Source organism: Hypanus sabinus, unplaced genomic scaffold, assembly GCF_030144855.1.
Source record: "Hypanus sabinus isolate sHypSab1 unplaced genomic scaffold, sHypSab1.hap1 scaffold_205, whole genome shotgun sequence".
NCBI lineage: Eukaryota > Metazoa > Chordata > Chondrichthyes > Myliobatiformes > Dasyatidae > Hypanus > Hypanus sabinus.
In genome coordinates, this window is record NW_026780152.1 from 606,774 (window position 1) to 624,870 (window position 18,097).

The following is an 18,097-nucleotide window of genomic DNA, read 5'->3' on the forward strand; positions in this document are numbered from 1 at the left end:
AGTGTGGAGGATCAGAAGGATCATGGGGTCCGAGTCCATGGGAAGCTCAAAGCAGCTGTGCAGGTTGACTTTGTGGTTAAGAAGGCATACAGTGTATTGGCCTTCATCAATCATGGGATTGAATTTAGGAGCCGAAAGGTAATGTTGCAGCTATATAGGACCCTGGTCAGACCACACGAGTACTGTGCTCAGTTCTAGTTGCCTCACTACAGGGAGGATGTAGGAACCATAGAAAGTGCCGAGGAGATTTACAAGGATGTTGCCTGGAGTGGGGAGCATGCCTTGTGAAAACAGGTTGAGGGAACTTGGCCTTTTCTCATTGGAGAGACGGCGGATGAGAGGTAACCTATTGGAGGTGTATAAGATGATGAGAGGCATTGATCATGCAGATAATCAGAGGCTTTTTCCCAGGGCATGAAATGGCTGCCACAAGATAGCACAGGTTTAAGATGCTTGGAAGTATGTACAGAGGAGATGTCAGGGGTATTTTTTTTTTAACACAGTGAGTGCATAGTGCATGCTGGCAACGGTGGTGGAGGTGGATACAATAGGGTCTTTTAGGAGACACCTGGATAGGTACATGGAGCTTGGAAAAATAGAGGGCTATGGGTAACCCTAGTAATTTCTTGGGTAGGAACATGTTCGGCACAACTTTGTGGATCAAAGGGCTTGTATTGTGCTGTAAGTTTTCAATGTTTCTACCTTAACCCTTTAGAAGCAGGAAAAATAACCCATAATGTGGAAATGAGGCATGAATAAGGGGGTTAACTACCAATATCATTCCTCCTCAGCCCAGAGATTTGAAGGATGAGGAAATTGTCAGATAGAACTGCAGTCAACTCGACTTCTTCGGTCTACAGAGAATTCAACGGGAACATCTTCACCCACGGAGTGGTGACTGTTTGAAACCCATTACCACAAGGAGAGCGAGAGATGAACAACAGGGGAGGATTGAAACAAACTGTCATGGAATAGAATCACTGGCAGGGCACAGCTGGCCTGAGTTGACTCTCTACTGTACACTGTTATAACTTCTCTACTGTACACTAGGTGTGCTATACATTCACTAAGTACCAGAGACACAGTTTAAAATTGAACTGATTTATTTTTCCCAGATCCAGATTGTAAACTCTAGTCCCATTAAAGGTGAATATCCAGAAGAAATTGCATTCAGCAATGGTGACGGGCAAATCTCCAGCATGAAGCTTACTGAAACTTTCTCCCCAGTGTGAACCCAGTAGTGTGTCACAAGGTTAGGTTACTGAGTGAATCCCTTCCCACATTCACAGCAGGTGAACGGCCTGTACCCAGCCTGAACTCAATCATGCACATTTGATTGAGAAGGCTGAGAGAAACTCCTCCCAGTGTCTGAGCAGGTGAACAGATTCTACCACTGGTGTGAACTTGCTGGTGTCTCTGTAGTCAAGATGACCATATGAATTCTTTCCCACATTCACAGCAGGTGAACAGTCTCTCCCGTGTGAACTCGCTGATGACTTAGTAGGTGGGATGACCGAGTGAATCTCCTCCCACAGACTGAGCAGGTGAACGACTTCTCCCCAGTGTGAACTCGCTGATGTCTCTGTAGGGTGGATGACTGACTGAATCTCATCCCACAGACTGAACAGTTGAACGGCTTCTCCCCAGTGTGAATTCGCTGGTGTACCAGTAGTTTGGATGACCGAGTGAATCCCTTCCCGCAGTCTGAGCAGGTGAACGGCCTCTCTCCAGTGTGAACTGACTGGTGTACCAGTAGGTCAGATGACTGAGTGAATCCCTTCCCGCAGTCTGAGCAGGTGAATGGCCTCTCCCCAGTGTGAATTCGCTGATGTACCTTCAGTTTAGATGACGAAATGAATGCCTTCCCACAGTCTAAGCAAGAGAACGGCCTCTCTCCAGTGTGAATTCGCTGATGCTCCTTCAGGTTAGATGAGCAAGGGAATCCCTTTCCACAGTCTGAGCACGTGAATGGCCGCTCCCCGGTGTGAAATCGCTGGTGTGCCATTAGGGTGGATGACCGAGTGAATCCCTTCCCGCAGTCCGAGCAGGTGAACAGCCTGACCCCAGTGTGAACTGACTTGTGTACCAGTAGTTCAGATGACCGAGTGAATCTCTTCCCACAATCTGAGCAGGTGAACGGCCTCTCCCCAGTGTGAACTCTCTGATGTACCTTCAGTTGGGATGAGCAAGTGAATCCCTTCCCGCAGTCTGAGCAGGTGAACGGCCTCTCTCCAGTGTGAACTCGCTGGTGTACCAGTAGGTCCGATGACCAAGTGAATCCCTTCCCACAGTCCGAGCAGGTGAACGGCCTCTCCCCAGTGTGAACTGACCTGTGTGTCAGTAGGTCGGATGACCGAGTGAATCCCTTCCCACAGTCTGAGCAGCTGAACGGCTTCTCTCCAGTGTGAACTCGCTGATGTTCCTTCAGTTTAGATGAGCAAGTGAATCCCTTCCCACAGTCTGAGCAGGTGAACGGCCGCTCCCCGGTGTGAACTCGCCGGTGTGCCATTAGGGTGGATGAACGAGTGAATCTCTTCCCGCAGTCTGAGCAGGTGAACGGCTTCTCTCCAGTGTGAACTCGCTGGTGTTCCTTCAGTTTAGATGAGTATTTGAATCCCTTCCCACAGTCCGAGCAGGTGAATGGCCTCTCACCAGTGCGAACTCGCTGATGAGCCATTAGATCAGATGACCGAATGAATCCTTCCCCACAAATTCAGCAGATGACCAGACTCTGCCCAGTGTGAACTGACTGGTGTCTCCACAGCTGGGAAGAGTGACTGAATCCCTTCTCACCCACAAAACAGATGAATGGCCTTGCCCAGTGTGAACCCGCTGATGTTCCTTCAGTTGAGATGACCGAGTGAATCCCTTCCCACAGTCTGAGAATATGAACGGACTCTCTCTTGTGTAAAATAACGGGTGTGCCAGTCAGTCAGATGAGCAAATGAATCCCTCCACACAGTCTGAGCAGGAAGGAAGGTTGAATGAATCCCTTGCTCCTCGTCTTAAATATCTGGATAGAGACAGCAAACCTGACGTGATCTGTTTGAGATTCCCGTAGACAAATTCCTTGTCATTTTTAACCTGTAAAAAAAATTACAAAATCCATCAATGGGTGAAGTACAACATTTCAAATGAGATCACCGATTTGTCAAGGTGTGATCTGGCATCACACTGTTACAGTGAAGTTCAACCCAAGTTGGAGAGAGAAGTCATCATCTAACTGGGAACAGTGCTGGTATCTGGAATGAGCAGCAAATTCTCTGATGCTTTTCCTGTCTCTGCAAGAATGGGGCATTTCTGCCATCTCCAATCTGTGACCTGGCTCAGTCTGACTCTCTCCATTGATATTATTCCCTGTTCCCACTGAGCTGCATGGGTGCCCGACCCCACAGTAACTGAAACACTATCACACAAACATCTGGCAGTGCATTCCACGCACCCATCACCCTCTGTGTAAAAAAAATTACCCCTGACAGCCCCGCAGCATCCATTTCCAAGCACCTTAAAACTGCCCCTCATGTTAGCCATTTTAAACCTGGGAAATAGCCTCTGACTATCCATGCAATCAATGCCCCTCATCATCTTTTCATCTGAAATACGCTCTGAACATAAACAAGGGAACCATACATTGCTTTCAGGTTTTGTTCAAAGTATACAAAATTATTTGTGTACAGATAGGGTAAACGTGAGCAGCATTTTCCACTGAGGTTGGGTGCGGTGATGTAAGTGGTGAAGGTAAAAATTTAATGGGAGCGTGTGGAAATAGACTTCACTGAAATGGTTGTGTGAGACTGGAATGAGATGTCAGCACAATCGGTGAATATGAGCTCGTTTTCAGCATTTAAAAGAAGTTTGGATGGGAGCCTGGATGGTAGGGGTATGGAGAGTGATTGTCCCGGTGCAGATAGTTGCATTTGACAGCTTAAATGTTTTTTCAGCATTGACTAGATGGGCCAAGTAGCCTGTTTCCGTACTGAACTTCTCCACATTTCTGTGACAGAGAAGCTGGCCAAACTTGTTTGGAAGGGAAAAGGTAGGAGTGACAACGGAGCAGCAATGGCTGGAGTGTCTGGGAGCAATTTGGGAGCTGAGTGATTGATACATCCCAAAGAAGTGAAAGCATTGGAAAGGCAGGAGGACACAACCATGGCTGAAATGAGAAGCCAAAGCAAACAAAAAAGCAAAACAGAGGGCAAACGAAAGAGCAAAAACTATTGGGAAGCTTTTAGAAACCAACTGAAGACAAGTAAAGAAATTCAGATGAGCTCAGTGCGTGGAATCATGATATTTTAGTCATTAATGAGTCTTGGTAGCACCCAACAGTCTGAGGCATTTAGAGGAACAAAATATCCGGGGCCTCAATACCTCTTGAAAACCAAGGTTTCCTGCCCCAGTCACCTTTCAACTTTTATTTTGTAAGGCACGTACAAACTCTACACCCTCAAAGTTACACTTCTGAAGGCCTCCCACTTACCAAGTACTCCTTGGCCAGAAAACAGCAAAATTTGTTCCTCTAATCTGGAAATTTGTTCCTCTAAATCCCTCAGACTGTTGGGTGCAACCAAGTCCCAATAATGGGTACAATATCATAATTCCCTGTCCTCAGCTCATCTGGCTTTCCTACGATGCTTCTTGAATTGTGATAAATGCAGCTCAGCACATTCATACCATGCTTGACCATTTGATTGCTGACTCTTATCTGAGGTCTGAACAATATCTGACTGGTGTCAAGAAAACAACCTTTCCCTGATTGTCACAAAACCAAAGGAGCTGATTGTGGATTACAGAAGGAATGGAGAAAGGCTAGCCCCTATTGACATCAATGGATCTGGGGTTGAGAGGGTGAACAGCTTTAAGTTCCTGAGTACAAACATCAACAAGGATCTCAGATGGTCTGTTCATACCGGCTGTGTTGTGAAAAGCGCACAGGAGCCCCTTTTACACCTCAGATGGTTGAAGAAGTTTGTTATGGGCCCCAAATCCTAAGTGCTTTCTACAGGGAGACAATTGAGAGCATCCTGACTGACTGCATCACTGCCTGATATGTGAACTGTACTTCCTTCAATCTCAGGAACCTGCAGAGAGTGATGCAGACAGCCCAGTGCATCTGTAGATGTGAACTTCCCATGAGTCAGGGCATTTTCAGTGACAGGTGTTTAAAAGGGGCCCAAACGATATTGGGGACGCAATTCATCACAACCACAAACTGTTCCTGCATAATGTGCATCGTGATTATTATGTACTGAGGTATTCATTTTAACAGCTAGCAAATCACTGTCAATAAGAACTTTGACCTCCTCTGGGTTTGTTATGAATGTACCACAGCTCTGAGGGGCCGAAGGGGCGGGAGCAGCCCCTTCCTTCCGGAGAATCGCAAGATTGCTATTAATTCGGGTCTCGGACCCAGGAAGTGAGAGACAATGCAACGGTTTTGGCCATTGTTCTTAGAGGCACCTGTGTGACGTGCATGTCCCTGCTACGTGACAGTTACCATGGATATGGACACCCTCGGGCAATGTGGGGGTGGGGATTGCATCACCCTACTTTGATGGACATCTACAACTCTGCAAGTCAAGATAAAAGGGGACTGCAGGAGGCAGTACCCCAGCGACGCACCAGAAGGACACCCTCGCTCAAGGCTCCCGTAATAGCTGGAAGTCACTCAATGCCATGTGCGCTCCTAACTCCTTTGCCTGGGGAGCGGGTGGCTGATAATACCGAGAAGGACTTTGAACTAACAACGGGGAAACCACGTTCCCCTGATTTTACGGAGTGACTTCATAAAGACCCGGGCAAGTTTTTTTTTCGTTTTTCACCGATCCCTCTAAAACATGTGAAACCCCGAAAGGCTAAAGTCTGCAGACTTCTGAGTGACTTTTATATTTGCAACAGACAATATATTATCCCCTAGGCAACAGTCTAGATTACTTTTTAATGATGATTATTACTACACCCGCGCTTTAGATTGAGTATTGACGACGTGCATTATCTGAATGTTTGTATTAACCTTACTTTTGTGCCGCTTTATAAATAAAAATGTTTGAAAATAGTGACATCAGACTTCAACGGACCTCTCTATCTTTGCTGGTAAGTTATCCAGTTACGGGATACGTAACAGGTTCGACTGAGTTCATCTGCTCTCTCACACTCTATAGCAGGCCTGTAATGGGTAATGAAGGGTTTTCTCACCAAAGCTCTTGCATATTGTCCATAAGTGGATTGTTTGCTAAATTACGGTTTAAAAAGTCGGAGTTCCAAATATCACTCCACTTCTTCCCTCTTGTAAATTCTCCAGCAACTTTTGCATCACCACAATACACACAGGGAACACCAGTTTCTATAATGGACATAAATATTTCCCGTGAACCCTCCTGAGGAATTAAGGATATATATAAAAAAAATATTTTGAACCTATGTAACCTCTGGCTAAAAGAATATTAGGGACTGAATAGGAATTTTTGAACTGAAGTAAACTCTGTGTTTAGTGGTTTGCTAAGACAGGCTCATTACCAGTTTTCTGTGGCATGCAGAGAGACTCACTGAGAGCTGATAATATTATGCATTGTATACTCGTTAGCTGATAACATTATACATTGTACCCTCGTTTGAGTCAAGGAAGGAGGACTGGCTGAAAAGGACAGGAATGAACATCTGTCTGTAATTAAGTCAGGGCCTTGCAAAGGGAATAACTGATAAGGTCTGGACAGTATATCCATCTGTAATTAAAACCTTCATTTAGTGAACTCTCTTATCTACGTAATTAAGTTTTGCGCCAACAGACCTGGTGGGCATACCAGTTCAAATAACATCTTGCAATAGTAATGTCTGGGGCTTACTATGTATAAATGTCTGGGTTCATGTATAAATACACGGCTGTAACCTGACTAAGTCAGTCCACTTGCCAGATGATGGCAGTGCTTACGTACCTTCCCTTCGACGTGCGTCTCAAACTCCTGCAGGAGAATGCGCAATCAACCGTGGTGACGATAAGAACCTAGTCTCCCAAGTTTTATTCAGATTCAACTTTAACATTTGGCATCATGAACAGGATCCCAATATAGGAAGCGCCAAGCAGAGAGGCTGAGTAAGTGGCTGGACCACTCTGGGGAATGTGGAGATCGACCGGGCACCTAATAGGTATTTTACCTTTCGTCGCTCTCCATTAGTTCCTGGTACGGACCCTCGCCCAAGGTGATCACATACCTTGAAGGGATTGGGAAAGAATCTGTTGGGAGACGCTTCTAAGGGAGGCTAAATTTTACTAAGTGGGCAGGAGGCAGACGTGCCAGGTAAATTAATTAAATGAGCATGAAGTGCCAGCCGGGTAAATTTATTAAATGAGCATGAAGTGCCAGCCGGGTAAATTTATTAAATGAGCATGAAGTGCCAGCCGGGTAAATTTATTAAGTGGACAGGAGGTGCCAGCCGGGTAAATTTATCTGTTTGTTACTTAAGCAGGAGGCTTTGTGCCGGGTAAATTACTTAGAGAACATGGGTCAATTGCAGTCGATTGATACGAGTGGGCCAGGAGCAGCCCGACACAATGTGTGAGAGTTTTCCAGACAAGGAAAAAGATTGCAGCGCTGAATAAGAAATTGGGGAACAAAATCTGGCCACTGGGGGGGAACCTGGGATATTACCTCATGAGAACAAGCAGTAAATTTGATATGGAATAAGAACAGTGGAAAGAAGTGGAAATTGTTGGAAAGGGAATGGAAGGATAAGGCAGATGCAGAGGTGAATGGTACGTTATTAGCAAGTTGGAGGAATAATGCATGTGACAAAGGGTAGAGGTACGTACAGCAGGAGGAACGCCAAAGGTTTGGAGATGCTAAAAGCAGAGCGTGAATGGGTGGATAGACGCAGAAAACAAGAGCAGGGAAAACAACATAAGCAAACCGTGCCCAGCCGAGATAGGACAGAATGGCAGGAATGTCAGTCTGAAGTTCGAACTGATAGGGAAACAAGAGATCCTGAACCCACGTCTGGCATACTTACCCTGTTTGAGGACAGTGACTGAGGTGTGGGCACCCACCGTACACCCCGCCCCAACACCCTACCAGGAGCTGAGTGCACCCGGTGCTCCCGAACCCCAATCCTCCCAGTACTCAGATACGGTGGCTGCTCGGGTAAAACAGTGGCGGCAGGGAAGGGGGAGGTCCCTATACCCTGAGATTCAGAAAGGGAATACCGATGACTATTCCGAGACGGGGAGGGAAGGATCCAATAGAACCCCAGAGTTAATGGCTCCACAAAGACATTGGCTCAATGGAAGAAGCCAGAGAGTGGTAGTGGAGGATTGCTACTCTGAGTGGAGGTCTGTGACTAGTGGTGTGCCACAGGGATCAGTGCTGGGTCCATTGTTATTTGTTATTTGATACATAATTCCCTAAAAGTGGCGTCACAAGCTGTAAAGAGAGCTTTTGGTACATTGGCCTTTATAAATCAAAGTATTGAGTATAAGAGTTGGAATGTAATGGTGAGGTTGTATAAGACATTGGTGAGACAGAATTTGGAGTATTCAGTGCAGTTTTGGTCACCTAATTACAGGAGGTGTATTAATAAGATTGAAATAGTGCACAGAAGGTTTGCAAGGATGTTTCCGGGACTTGAGAAACCAAGTTATTGTGAAAGGTTGAATAGGTTAGGAGTTTATTCCCTGGAGCATACTGGAATTAGGGGTGATTTGATAGAAGTGTATAAAATTATGATGGGTATAGATAGAGTGAATGCTGGCAGGCTTTTTCCACTGAGGCCAGGCGGAAAAAAAAAAACTAGAGGTCATGGATTAAGGGTGAAGGGGGAAAAAGTTTAAAGGGAACATCAATGGGGGTCTTCTACAGGCAGGGAGTGGGGCGAGTGTGGAATGAGCTGCCAGATGAAGTGGTGAATGTGGGCTCACTTTTGACATTTAAGAGAAACTTGGACAGGTACATGGATGAGAGGGGTACGGAGGGATATGGCCCAGGTGCAGGTCAGTGTGACTAAAATGGTTTGGCACAGCCAAGAAGGGCTAAAACGCCTGTTTCTGTGCTGTAATGTTCTATGGTTCTGAAGGCAATTGCCCACCCGAATGCTGCCCAGTCCACCAGCTGGAGGAGGGACAGTCCTCAGTGATTCCTGTGTATGCACCCTGGAAGCCTCAAGAAATGATAATGATCATGAAGCAGGTCCCAGGTAGAAAAGAAAAACCAGCAGAGTTTGCTCAGTCTGTCCGCAGTACTATCCAAATGTTTAATGTGACTCTGCAAGATTTATTCGGACTCTGATGGGTGACTCTCTCAGCTGATGAGGGGCGGAAATGGAAAGCAGAATTGTGATACCAAACCTGTCAGGAGTTACAGGCAGGAAACCATAATGAGAATGAACAGACAGACTGGATTATTCAAGCCTTGGAAAGGGCTCTCCAGCAACCTGTAAACATCACTGAAGTTCTTGAATGCAAACCTAAGCCTGGGGAATCGGGAATAGACTATTGGGAGTGGTTTGTGGCTTGCTACGGCACTTTCGCAGGAGACCGGGTCTTTAATGATGGGAATCTGTTCCCCAGTTTAACACCTTACTGCTCCAATGCTTACAAACTGAGATAGCCAACATGATTAAAACAAATAATATGGATTGGCCTGACAATGATCGAAATCGAATGCGATGAGCTTTGACATATTATTGGGACCTGACATTGTGTGCTGTATCTGGGGATAAGAAATGGGAACAAACACCTACCAAGGGACAGGTGGGGACAACAACCTGTTTAGAAATTGACAATCAAGGATGCTTCCTACCGTGAGCACCACCCCTCAGGAAGAGCCCAATGTAACATTGCAAGTTGCTGGAATTCCTGTTCCGTTTACGATTGATATGGGGGCAACCACAACCTCTCTCAATCAGGAAATAGTATCAGAAAAGGGATTTCAGCTATCAGATGCGACAATCACTCTGTTTGGGTTTGAATGAATGGATTGTACGTATTCACGTACCCAGCCACTGCAGGTGGAATTCCCGGGGAACCAGTGTGAGGTTTCAGTTACAGTCACCACCAGTCGGGGGTGTAGTTTTGCAGGGAGAGACTTGCTCTGTCCATTGGAAGTTGAGATTGTATGCATGGACAAGGGTATCACCCTGGGACTATCGAACAGCTTCCCCAGTTTCTGAACTCCCAGTGGTGGGCACTTAATCTGGACTCCACTGTGTTTGAACCCCTTCTACCCCCGGCTGGCTCTCATGTGACTCTGTGCTGTGACCCTCCGGGGTGCTCAACTGAGCAAAGCCAGTGTTATGCTCCCCTCGAGGGACAGAATTTCCCAGTCACGGTGATTGGGGAGGTTAAAGGAAATGAGGGCAGTGCATTTCTGGCCGAAGTTCCAGATTTCCTTTGGTGACACACAGGACTGGTTGTTCCCCACGCCACCTTTAGGGTTTGCCTTGGGTTCAAACCAAAGACCCTAGGGTTCCTTGCCTACATTTTGATGTAACAAGCCTCCAGCAACAAGGGAGACTGGCAAAACTTGGTCGCGGGACAACTCCAATACTGGAAGGAGTCTGAGGTGAAGACGGGATATCTGGTAAGACACTCTATTAATATTGACCGAACCCTAGACGTTTTACCCCGTCTCTGGGCAACCTCAGGCCATGAAGTTGGCCGCACCAACTGCCCCGTCTGGATCACGGTGATAGATTCTCCCATCCATACCTCAATACGCCCTCTACCCTGAGGCAACGTTTTGTGAGGATGGAAGCTCTTTTGTGGATCCAGCCGGGAAACAATATTCTGGCTATGCGATAGTGACGGACAGTGAAGTAACTGAGCAGGCTTCTTTTGAAGCAGCTGCCCCCACCCAGAAGGCTGAGCTGTTTGCTCGGACTCCTGCCTGTATCCTAGCAACAGACTAAAGTGTGAACGTTCACACAGACTCCCGTTATGCATTTGGAATTGTACATGACTTCGGGAACATGGGGATTCCTGACTTCCTCTGGCCACCCCATTAGTAATGTTACCTTTGTAAACAACTTACTCACCGCTCTACAGCTACCTCGAGATTTGGCTATTATTAAATGTGCGGCCCACACCCGCCAGTCAGACCGGGTCACTAAACCCAATGCTTTAGCAGATTACACAGCGAAAATTGCTGCACAATGCTCAATAGTTGTAGTCCTCTCAGGTTCCCGTCAAGCAATCCTCCGTGACTCAAGCAGAACGGGTTTGCCAGACATGTGGGAGGTACGTATTTTTCAGGGGGACGCCTCTGAGGAGGAGTGCAAGCTGTGGTCCCAGATGGGGTGCCAGAAAGACCCCGAACTAGGATTTTGGATCACGCCAGTGGGACAGGTTTGTGTTCCTGCACAGTTCTTACCAATATTGGTTGATTATATACAGAATTGTACACACCTGGGAAAGGAGGGAATGGTTGGTAACCTGTAACCAGCACACCGGGTATGACTCCCCTGACAGGTGGACCTTTTTCGTGTCTACAAGTTGATTTTATTCAATTGCCTAGAGTACATTGCTATAGATAATGCTTAGTTATTATACATGTGTTTAGTAGATGGACTGAAGCTATTCCAACTCCCAATAATACTGTTATGACTGTTGTGAAGGTATTATTACAGGAAATAATTCCCAGGTATGGCCTGCCAGAGATGCTGAGCTCTGACAAGCGCCCACACTTTGTGGTGAAAGTGAACAAAGAGGTATGTAACAAACCAGCTATCAGGCAATAATTCTACCGTACACCACCCACGGGTTGCTGCCATAGTGGAAAGAGCCAATGGTACTCTGAAGATTAAATTGCCAAAGTAACGGTGGAGACTGACCTCACTTGGTTGAAGGACCTACCGTTAGCCCTATTCCACATGAAGGTTACCCGACGGGGGAAAACAGGGTCATCACCAGCTGAAGTGATGTATGGACGGTCCATAAGGACACCCTGGGGACCACCTTGTGTCCATTGCTCCCAGAAATTCTACCAGCAAAATTCAAAATTGATACCCTTGGGGAAGAGATGGGAAATAACCAAAATTCTCCAAGCCTTACATATACGACAGGCTTAGAAGGAAGAGAATTTTCACTCCTCCTCACAGAGGAGTGATTATCCCACCACAGAACCGGGGAATATTGTCCTGATCAAGAACTGGGATTGAGGGAAACTCAGATCTCGGTGGAGAGGAGCATATCAGGTGTTACTGACCACTCCCACGGCTGCAAAACTGAAGGGGCAATCTCGGTGGATACATCGAATAGACTACAGACATGTTACTGAAGGAACTGAGTAGAAGGACTCTCTCAGACTAAAGGAAAATGTATTTTCTGATAGTGGTGTTCATGCTTGTGTCTTTGACAGGGCTCACCCCAGCATCCGGGGGCCCTCATGTTAACACATTTCTGTGTCTCTGTCACACCGATGCCAAACAGGTAGAACTAGGGGCCTGCTGGGTTTGTGCTGAAATTCCGCAGCATGGTAAAACTATGATTCCAATGTCAGTAATCCTACTCAACCAGAGTGAGGAACTCTCAGCCTGGGCTTTCTCAAACAACACCCGGGAAAGTGAGGTGAGGAAATGTGGTATTATCAGAAATGACTGTGGCTGTCGGTGTTCTGAGGGATGGTATCTCAGGCTACCACCAAACACAACTTCCTAGACTGGGAAACATGCATCCTGGCCATACTCACAGGTGCACGGCAGCGGAGAGGAACAACTGAGCGATTCTGGATGATCACTTTTCTCTCCTATGGAGTAGCCAGGAATCCACCAATCAATTTGGCTATAGCACGAGGAGCTGGACACAATACTGCAGGGTCCCTGACAGAAACACAGGCCCAAGTAACAGAAATATCCACTGAAATGATTGCAATCTGGCAAACAGTCCTACAGAATTATATGGCTTTAGATTTTATCCTCACTGAGAAAGGTGGAACCTGTGCTAATATTGACACAGAATGCTGCACCTATATCCCTGATGAGTCTACTAACGTTACATCCCTCTCTGAGCACACTGCCAAGGAGATTGACAGCATGAAGAAAGTAGGGCAGGATTTAAATGGGTTCACTGAAGGTTCGAAATGGTGGCCTTTGAAGGCCTGTTAGTTAATATGTGGGGCGTGATATTGCATTATGGCCTAATAGTTGTGCATATCATTGTTACAATTACTGTTGAACGCTGTTTTTACTCACTGATAAGTCAATGCTGTACTCAGTTGCTTTCTCTGTAAAAAACTACTGCTTTGTTGATCATTTAATGATCAAAAGGAGGGAGTGATAAAGTATGCAAAAGGGTTAACACTTGGTTAAACAATAGCAGCCTGTTTTTCTGAAAGAGACTGCTGATGAGCACCAGATGCTCTAAGCCATGCTGAGCCCTATTTCTTCTTGAGGTAAGCTAGCTCGGGTTCCAGGATGCTCATCTCCTTGTGCACTCACGTGTAGAGATAGGACAGCTTCAGTCTGTTCTGTGTGTGTAAGCCTTTATGACTATTTTGTAATTTGTCTTTAGGGGCTGTCATGTAGTAAATAACTTTGGCTCCAGCCTGTCTTATGTGGTGGGTATCTGGCAGATATATCTGTGGTGTAAGGGGAATTGTTAGTCAGTTAGTGGATTGGGCGGGAACAGTCATAGACTCTTCCTGTTTGAGTGACTAACTGAATAAGCCCCGGGTGCTTCGAATAAAGAGTTTGTGCTCATACGGTCTCTGAGTGACTTTATCTGGATTTGACTTTGACAGAATGGGATAGCTTTTAAAGGGCTGGGCTGCTGGAAGCACATTACCAGACCTGAAGTGATTCCAACTGGGTCTGACAGAGGCATAACTGGTACTTCTGGGCACATTCAGTCACACTCCAACTATTCCCTACCTTCTTTTGTAGAGGTATGTAATGTCTAAAGGACCAGTGTTTGAGTAAATGAGACTCACCAAACTTTCTCCTGACTGAATCACTGGAATCTCTGAGTTAGATGGGTTTCTCTCCAGTTGATGCTCTCAGTCCTCGGGCAGGTTCACTTGTTGCTGTTCCCTCGTCTACAGTCGTGGTTCCCTTCCAGTTGGGCTTTTTCTTCCAATAAATCTCTCACCGCAGGTCTAACTTTAACATGAAACATAAAGAAACACATTAACAATAAAAAGGAGCACCAGACATTTCTGCTTAATGTTACTAAGAACAAAACTCACTGAAACTTAAACGTTGAAGATATAATGATCTCAGTGAACAATCTTTTATTGTCCCTCACACATCACAAAACGATATGGGATAAGAAGGAGCCATCATTCAGTCATGGTAAGACATACGACACAGGAACAGAATTAGGTGATTCGATCCATCTGGTCTGCCCCACCACTCAACCATGGCTGATTTTTATTCCAACACCATATTCCTGCCTTCCTCCTGTAATCCCGAAGTTACTCAGCAATCATGAGTATATTAATCTCTGCCATAAATATACCCAAATGGCAGCCTCAACCAACCTCTGCGGCAGCAAATTCCACAGATCAGACATCTTTTGGCCACTTTTTTTTCCTCATCTCAGTTTTAAAGAGAAGCATCTTTATTCTGAGACTGTGCTGTCAGATCGCACTGTCCGTCTAATGGAAACATCCTCTCCATGTCCACTGTTTCCAGGCTTTTCAGCATTCGGTAGGTTTACTTAACCATACATCCCTCCACCACCCCCACCGTCCCTCTGAACTCTATTGAGCACAGGTCCGGAACCACCAAATGCTCCTCATACATAAAGCCAATCTTTCCTGTGATTATTCTTGTAAATCTTGTCAGCAACAACTGTACTGAACACAAACAGGTACCAGGATAATTTACAGAGAAAAGTTGTGCTTGCTTTACTGCTCTACTATCACAGAATGACCCATTTCCATTTCCAGGTTAAAACAGGTCCATTTCAGGAAATATAAACCATTCCAGGGTGAATGTAATAAACAGAAACTGGAATTACCAGAAACACTCAGCACGTATGGAACAGCTGTGTTGAGAGGACAAACTTTACAATTCAGGTTAATATATTTCATCAGAATGACTTCAAACATTTTCAGTTTTTAATGCAGATCTCCAGCAACTTGAGATTCTGCTTGATTTCTGCCGAGTGACAGACAGGTGACAGTGGGTGTGTGTGGGGGGGGGGGGTGATTTCCAAACACAGTTCAACACCAAACTCAAGGGTCTATATCTACTGTGTAAACACGGAACTGCCCATTTACTCATAGCCTCTCCCTGTGAGAGATGGAATGGGAATTCATCCTCTCCTCAGATTAGCAGTCTTTGCTTCCAAAGGAACTCCAGAAACAAACTGCTGATCCCAGACCAGAAATACTCACTCAACACCTCATAAGCCCAAGCAGCTCGATCCCCGGGTCCATTTTACCTGGATCAAGAACTGTGAATAGTGAAGTGAGTAGAAGATGAACTGATCTCCAAAAGTCAAAGTTAAAGATGAAACACCCTATTCAACATTTTAAGCAAGATTAGTGTATTATTTTTGTTTTGTGTAATTTTAGAGTGAAAAAAAATAAAAGGAACAGCATGCAAAAGTTTGGGGACCCTAAGAGATTTAAGCTCTCAGATAACTTTTACCAAGGTCTCAGACCTTTATGAGATTGTTAGTGCTATGGCTTGTTCATGATCTTTGTCAGGAAAGTCCAGGTGATGAAAATTTCAAAGCTTTATAAATACCCTGACTCCTCAAACCTTCTCCCAGCAATCAGCAGCCATGGGCTCCTCTAAGGAGCTGCCTAGCACTCTGAAAATTAAAATAATTGATGGCCACAAAGCAGGAGGAGGCTATAAGAAGATAGCAAAGCATTTTCATGTAGCCGCTTCCTCAGTTCGTAACATAATTAAGAAATGGCAGTTAACAGGAATGGCAGAAGTCGTCCAAGAAATCTTTCCCACAGAACTGCTTGTAGGATTGCTAGAAAGGCAAATCAAAACCTCCATTTGACTGCAAAAGACCTTAACGAAGATTAAGGTCTGGAGTGGTAGTGCACTGTTCTACTGTGCAGCAACATCAGCACAAATATGACCTTCATGGAAGAGTCATCAGAAGAAAACCTTTCCTCCATCTTCACCACAAAATTCAGCATCAGAAGTTTGCAAAGGAACATCTAAACAAGCCTGATGCATTTTGGAAACAAGTCCTGTGGACTGTGGAAGTTAATATATAACCTTTTTGGCTGCAATGAGCAAAGGTATGTTTGGAGAAAAAAAGGGTGCAGAATTTCATGAAAAGAACATCTCTTCAACTGTTAAGCATGAGGATGGATCAGTCAAGCTTTGGGCTTGTGTTGCAGCCAGTGGCACAGGAAACATTTCACTGGTAGAGGAAAGAATTAATTCAAATAAATACCACAAATTCTGGAAATAAACATCACATCATCTGTAAAAAAAAAAGCTAAAGGTGAAAACGGAATGACTTCTACAACAGGATAATGATCCTAAACACACCTCAAAATTCACAATGGACCACCTCAATAGGTGCGAGCTGAAGGTTTTCCCATGGCTCTCACATTCCCCCAATCTAAACATCATTGAAAATCTATGGATAGACCTCAGAAGAGCAGTGCATGCAAGACGGCTCAAGAATCTCACAGAACTGGAAGCTTTTTGCAAGGAAGAATGTGCAACAATCCCAAAAAAAGAATTGAAAGATTCTTAGCTGGCTACAGAAAGCATTTACAAGCTGCGATACTTGCCAAAGGGTTGTTACTAAGTACTGATCATGCAGGGTGCCCAAACATTTGCTTCAGACCCTTTACTTTTTTTGTTATTTTGAAACTGTAAAAGTTGGAAAAGAAAAAGTAATCGAGCTTAAAATATTAAAAAATGTGTCATCTTTAACTTTATGCCTTTTGGAACTCAGGTCATCTTTTATTCACTATATTGCTATTCACAGCAAAAGAAATTTTGACCAGGGATGACCAAACTTTTGCTTGTCACTGTATGTGATTTTCCTGCTAAATGATACTTTAAGTCAGATTTCCCCTGAACACCCACCCCCCTCCAGGTGACTGACAGTGGTGAACTCGGTGATGGCAATGCCAAAGAATATGAAGGGAAGGGCAGTAGTCTGTCTCACTGGAGTCTGGCACATTTGTGATGTAAAAGCTACTTGTTGCCCAGGGCAAAGGTGTTTGATATCAGTACGTACCCAGACAGAATGGGTCAAAGCATGTCCTCACCGGTAGAAAACGCCAGAACAAGAGCAGGCAGAACAAGCAACACACACAAAATGCTGGAGGAACTCAGCAGGCCAGGCAGCATCGATAGAAAAGAGTACTAATGCTGAGTTCCTCCGGCATTTTGTGTGTGTTGCCTGGATTGCCGGCAGCTGTGGTTGGAGGCGGAACAAAGGTGATTGTCTCAACAGCTGATAGAAAGATTTTGTTCCCTTTCTACGAGTTCCTGATCCCTGCATTTAGTTTTCTGGAGCTCGGCTCTGTCTGTGAGATCTATTTGCTCCCATTCCCTGATCAGCCGGAAGCTCCCGGGGCCCGAGTACGGTTCGTGGGGCTGAGAGAGAGGAAAAAGTCCTGGCCTATGCCGAGTTTGTGAGTCACGGTGTTCAGTGTTCACAGCAATTGTCACTCAATTAAAGCCCACCCAGCACCCGTTCTTACCTCTGCCGGTCCTCCCGACATTTTGTGTACTGCGCGCATGCGGAGTTATCCAAGACAGCGGCAAGCTTGACGCCTACGCATTTGATCGGTACTTCAAGCGACAGCGACATTTTACACGCAGCGCTTTATGGGTAATCCCGGTGCCATTAAAACTTTCTGCAAGCACTGGTTTCATGCCTGTACCTCAGTTTGTTTTGTGTGTAGAAAAATCAGCAGGTTTTTTTTTTACCAAGAAAGCGGCTCCCATAAACGATACACTCAATATCAACAGGCATTTCGTTTATTTAATGCCAAAGTACAATCCTCTTACAAATGCAGATATGAAACAGAAGAGATTCTGCAGTTGCTGGAAAACAGCGACGCACACACACACAATGCTGAAGGAGCTCTGCAGTTCAAGCAACAACTAAGCAGAGGAGTACACAGTCCAGACATGCTGAAAGGGCTCGGCCTAAATGCTGTCCATTTATTCCTCTCCA

At 45.4% G+C, this 18,097-nt stretch overlaps 1 protein-coding gene across 2 annotated transcripts; it reads right to left on the reverse strand.

Annotated features, from left to right (window-relative positions):
- Window positions 1-1,093: 1,093 nt before the first annotated feature.
- On the reverse strand, window positions 1,094-17,661 carry LOC132387632 (zinc finger protein 229-like). Of its 2 annotated transcripts, XM_059960003.1 has the most exons (4): window positions 17,619-17,661; window positions 13,911-14,079; window positions 12,672-12,801; window positions 1,094-3,084 (listed from the first exon to the last, which is right to left on the reverse strand). In XM_059960003.1, the coding sequence occupies exon 4, from the start codon at window positions 2,675-2,677 to the stop codon at window positions 1,454-1,456; it is 1,224 nt and encodes a 407-aa protein (XP_059815986.1). In that variant the 5' UTR covers window positions 2,678-3,084; window positions 12,672-12,801; window positions 13,911-14,079; window positions 17,619-17,661; the 3' UTR covers window positions 1,094-1,453. The 2 variants fall into 2 exon arrangements, with proteins under 2 accessions (XP_059815986.1, XP_059815985.1); XM_059960002.1 differs by lacking the exon at window positions 12,672-12,801.
- Window positions 17,662-18,097: the final 436 nt, after the last annotated feature.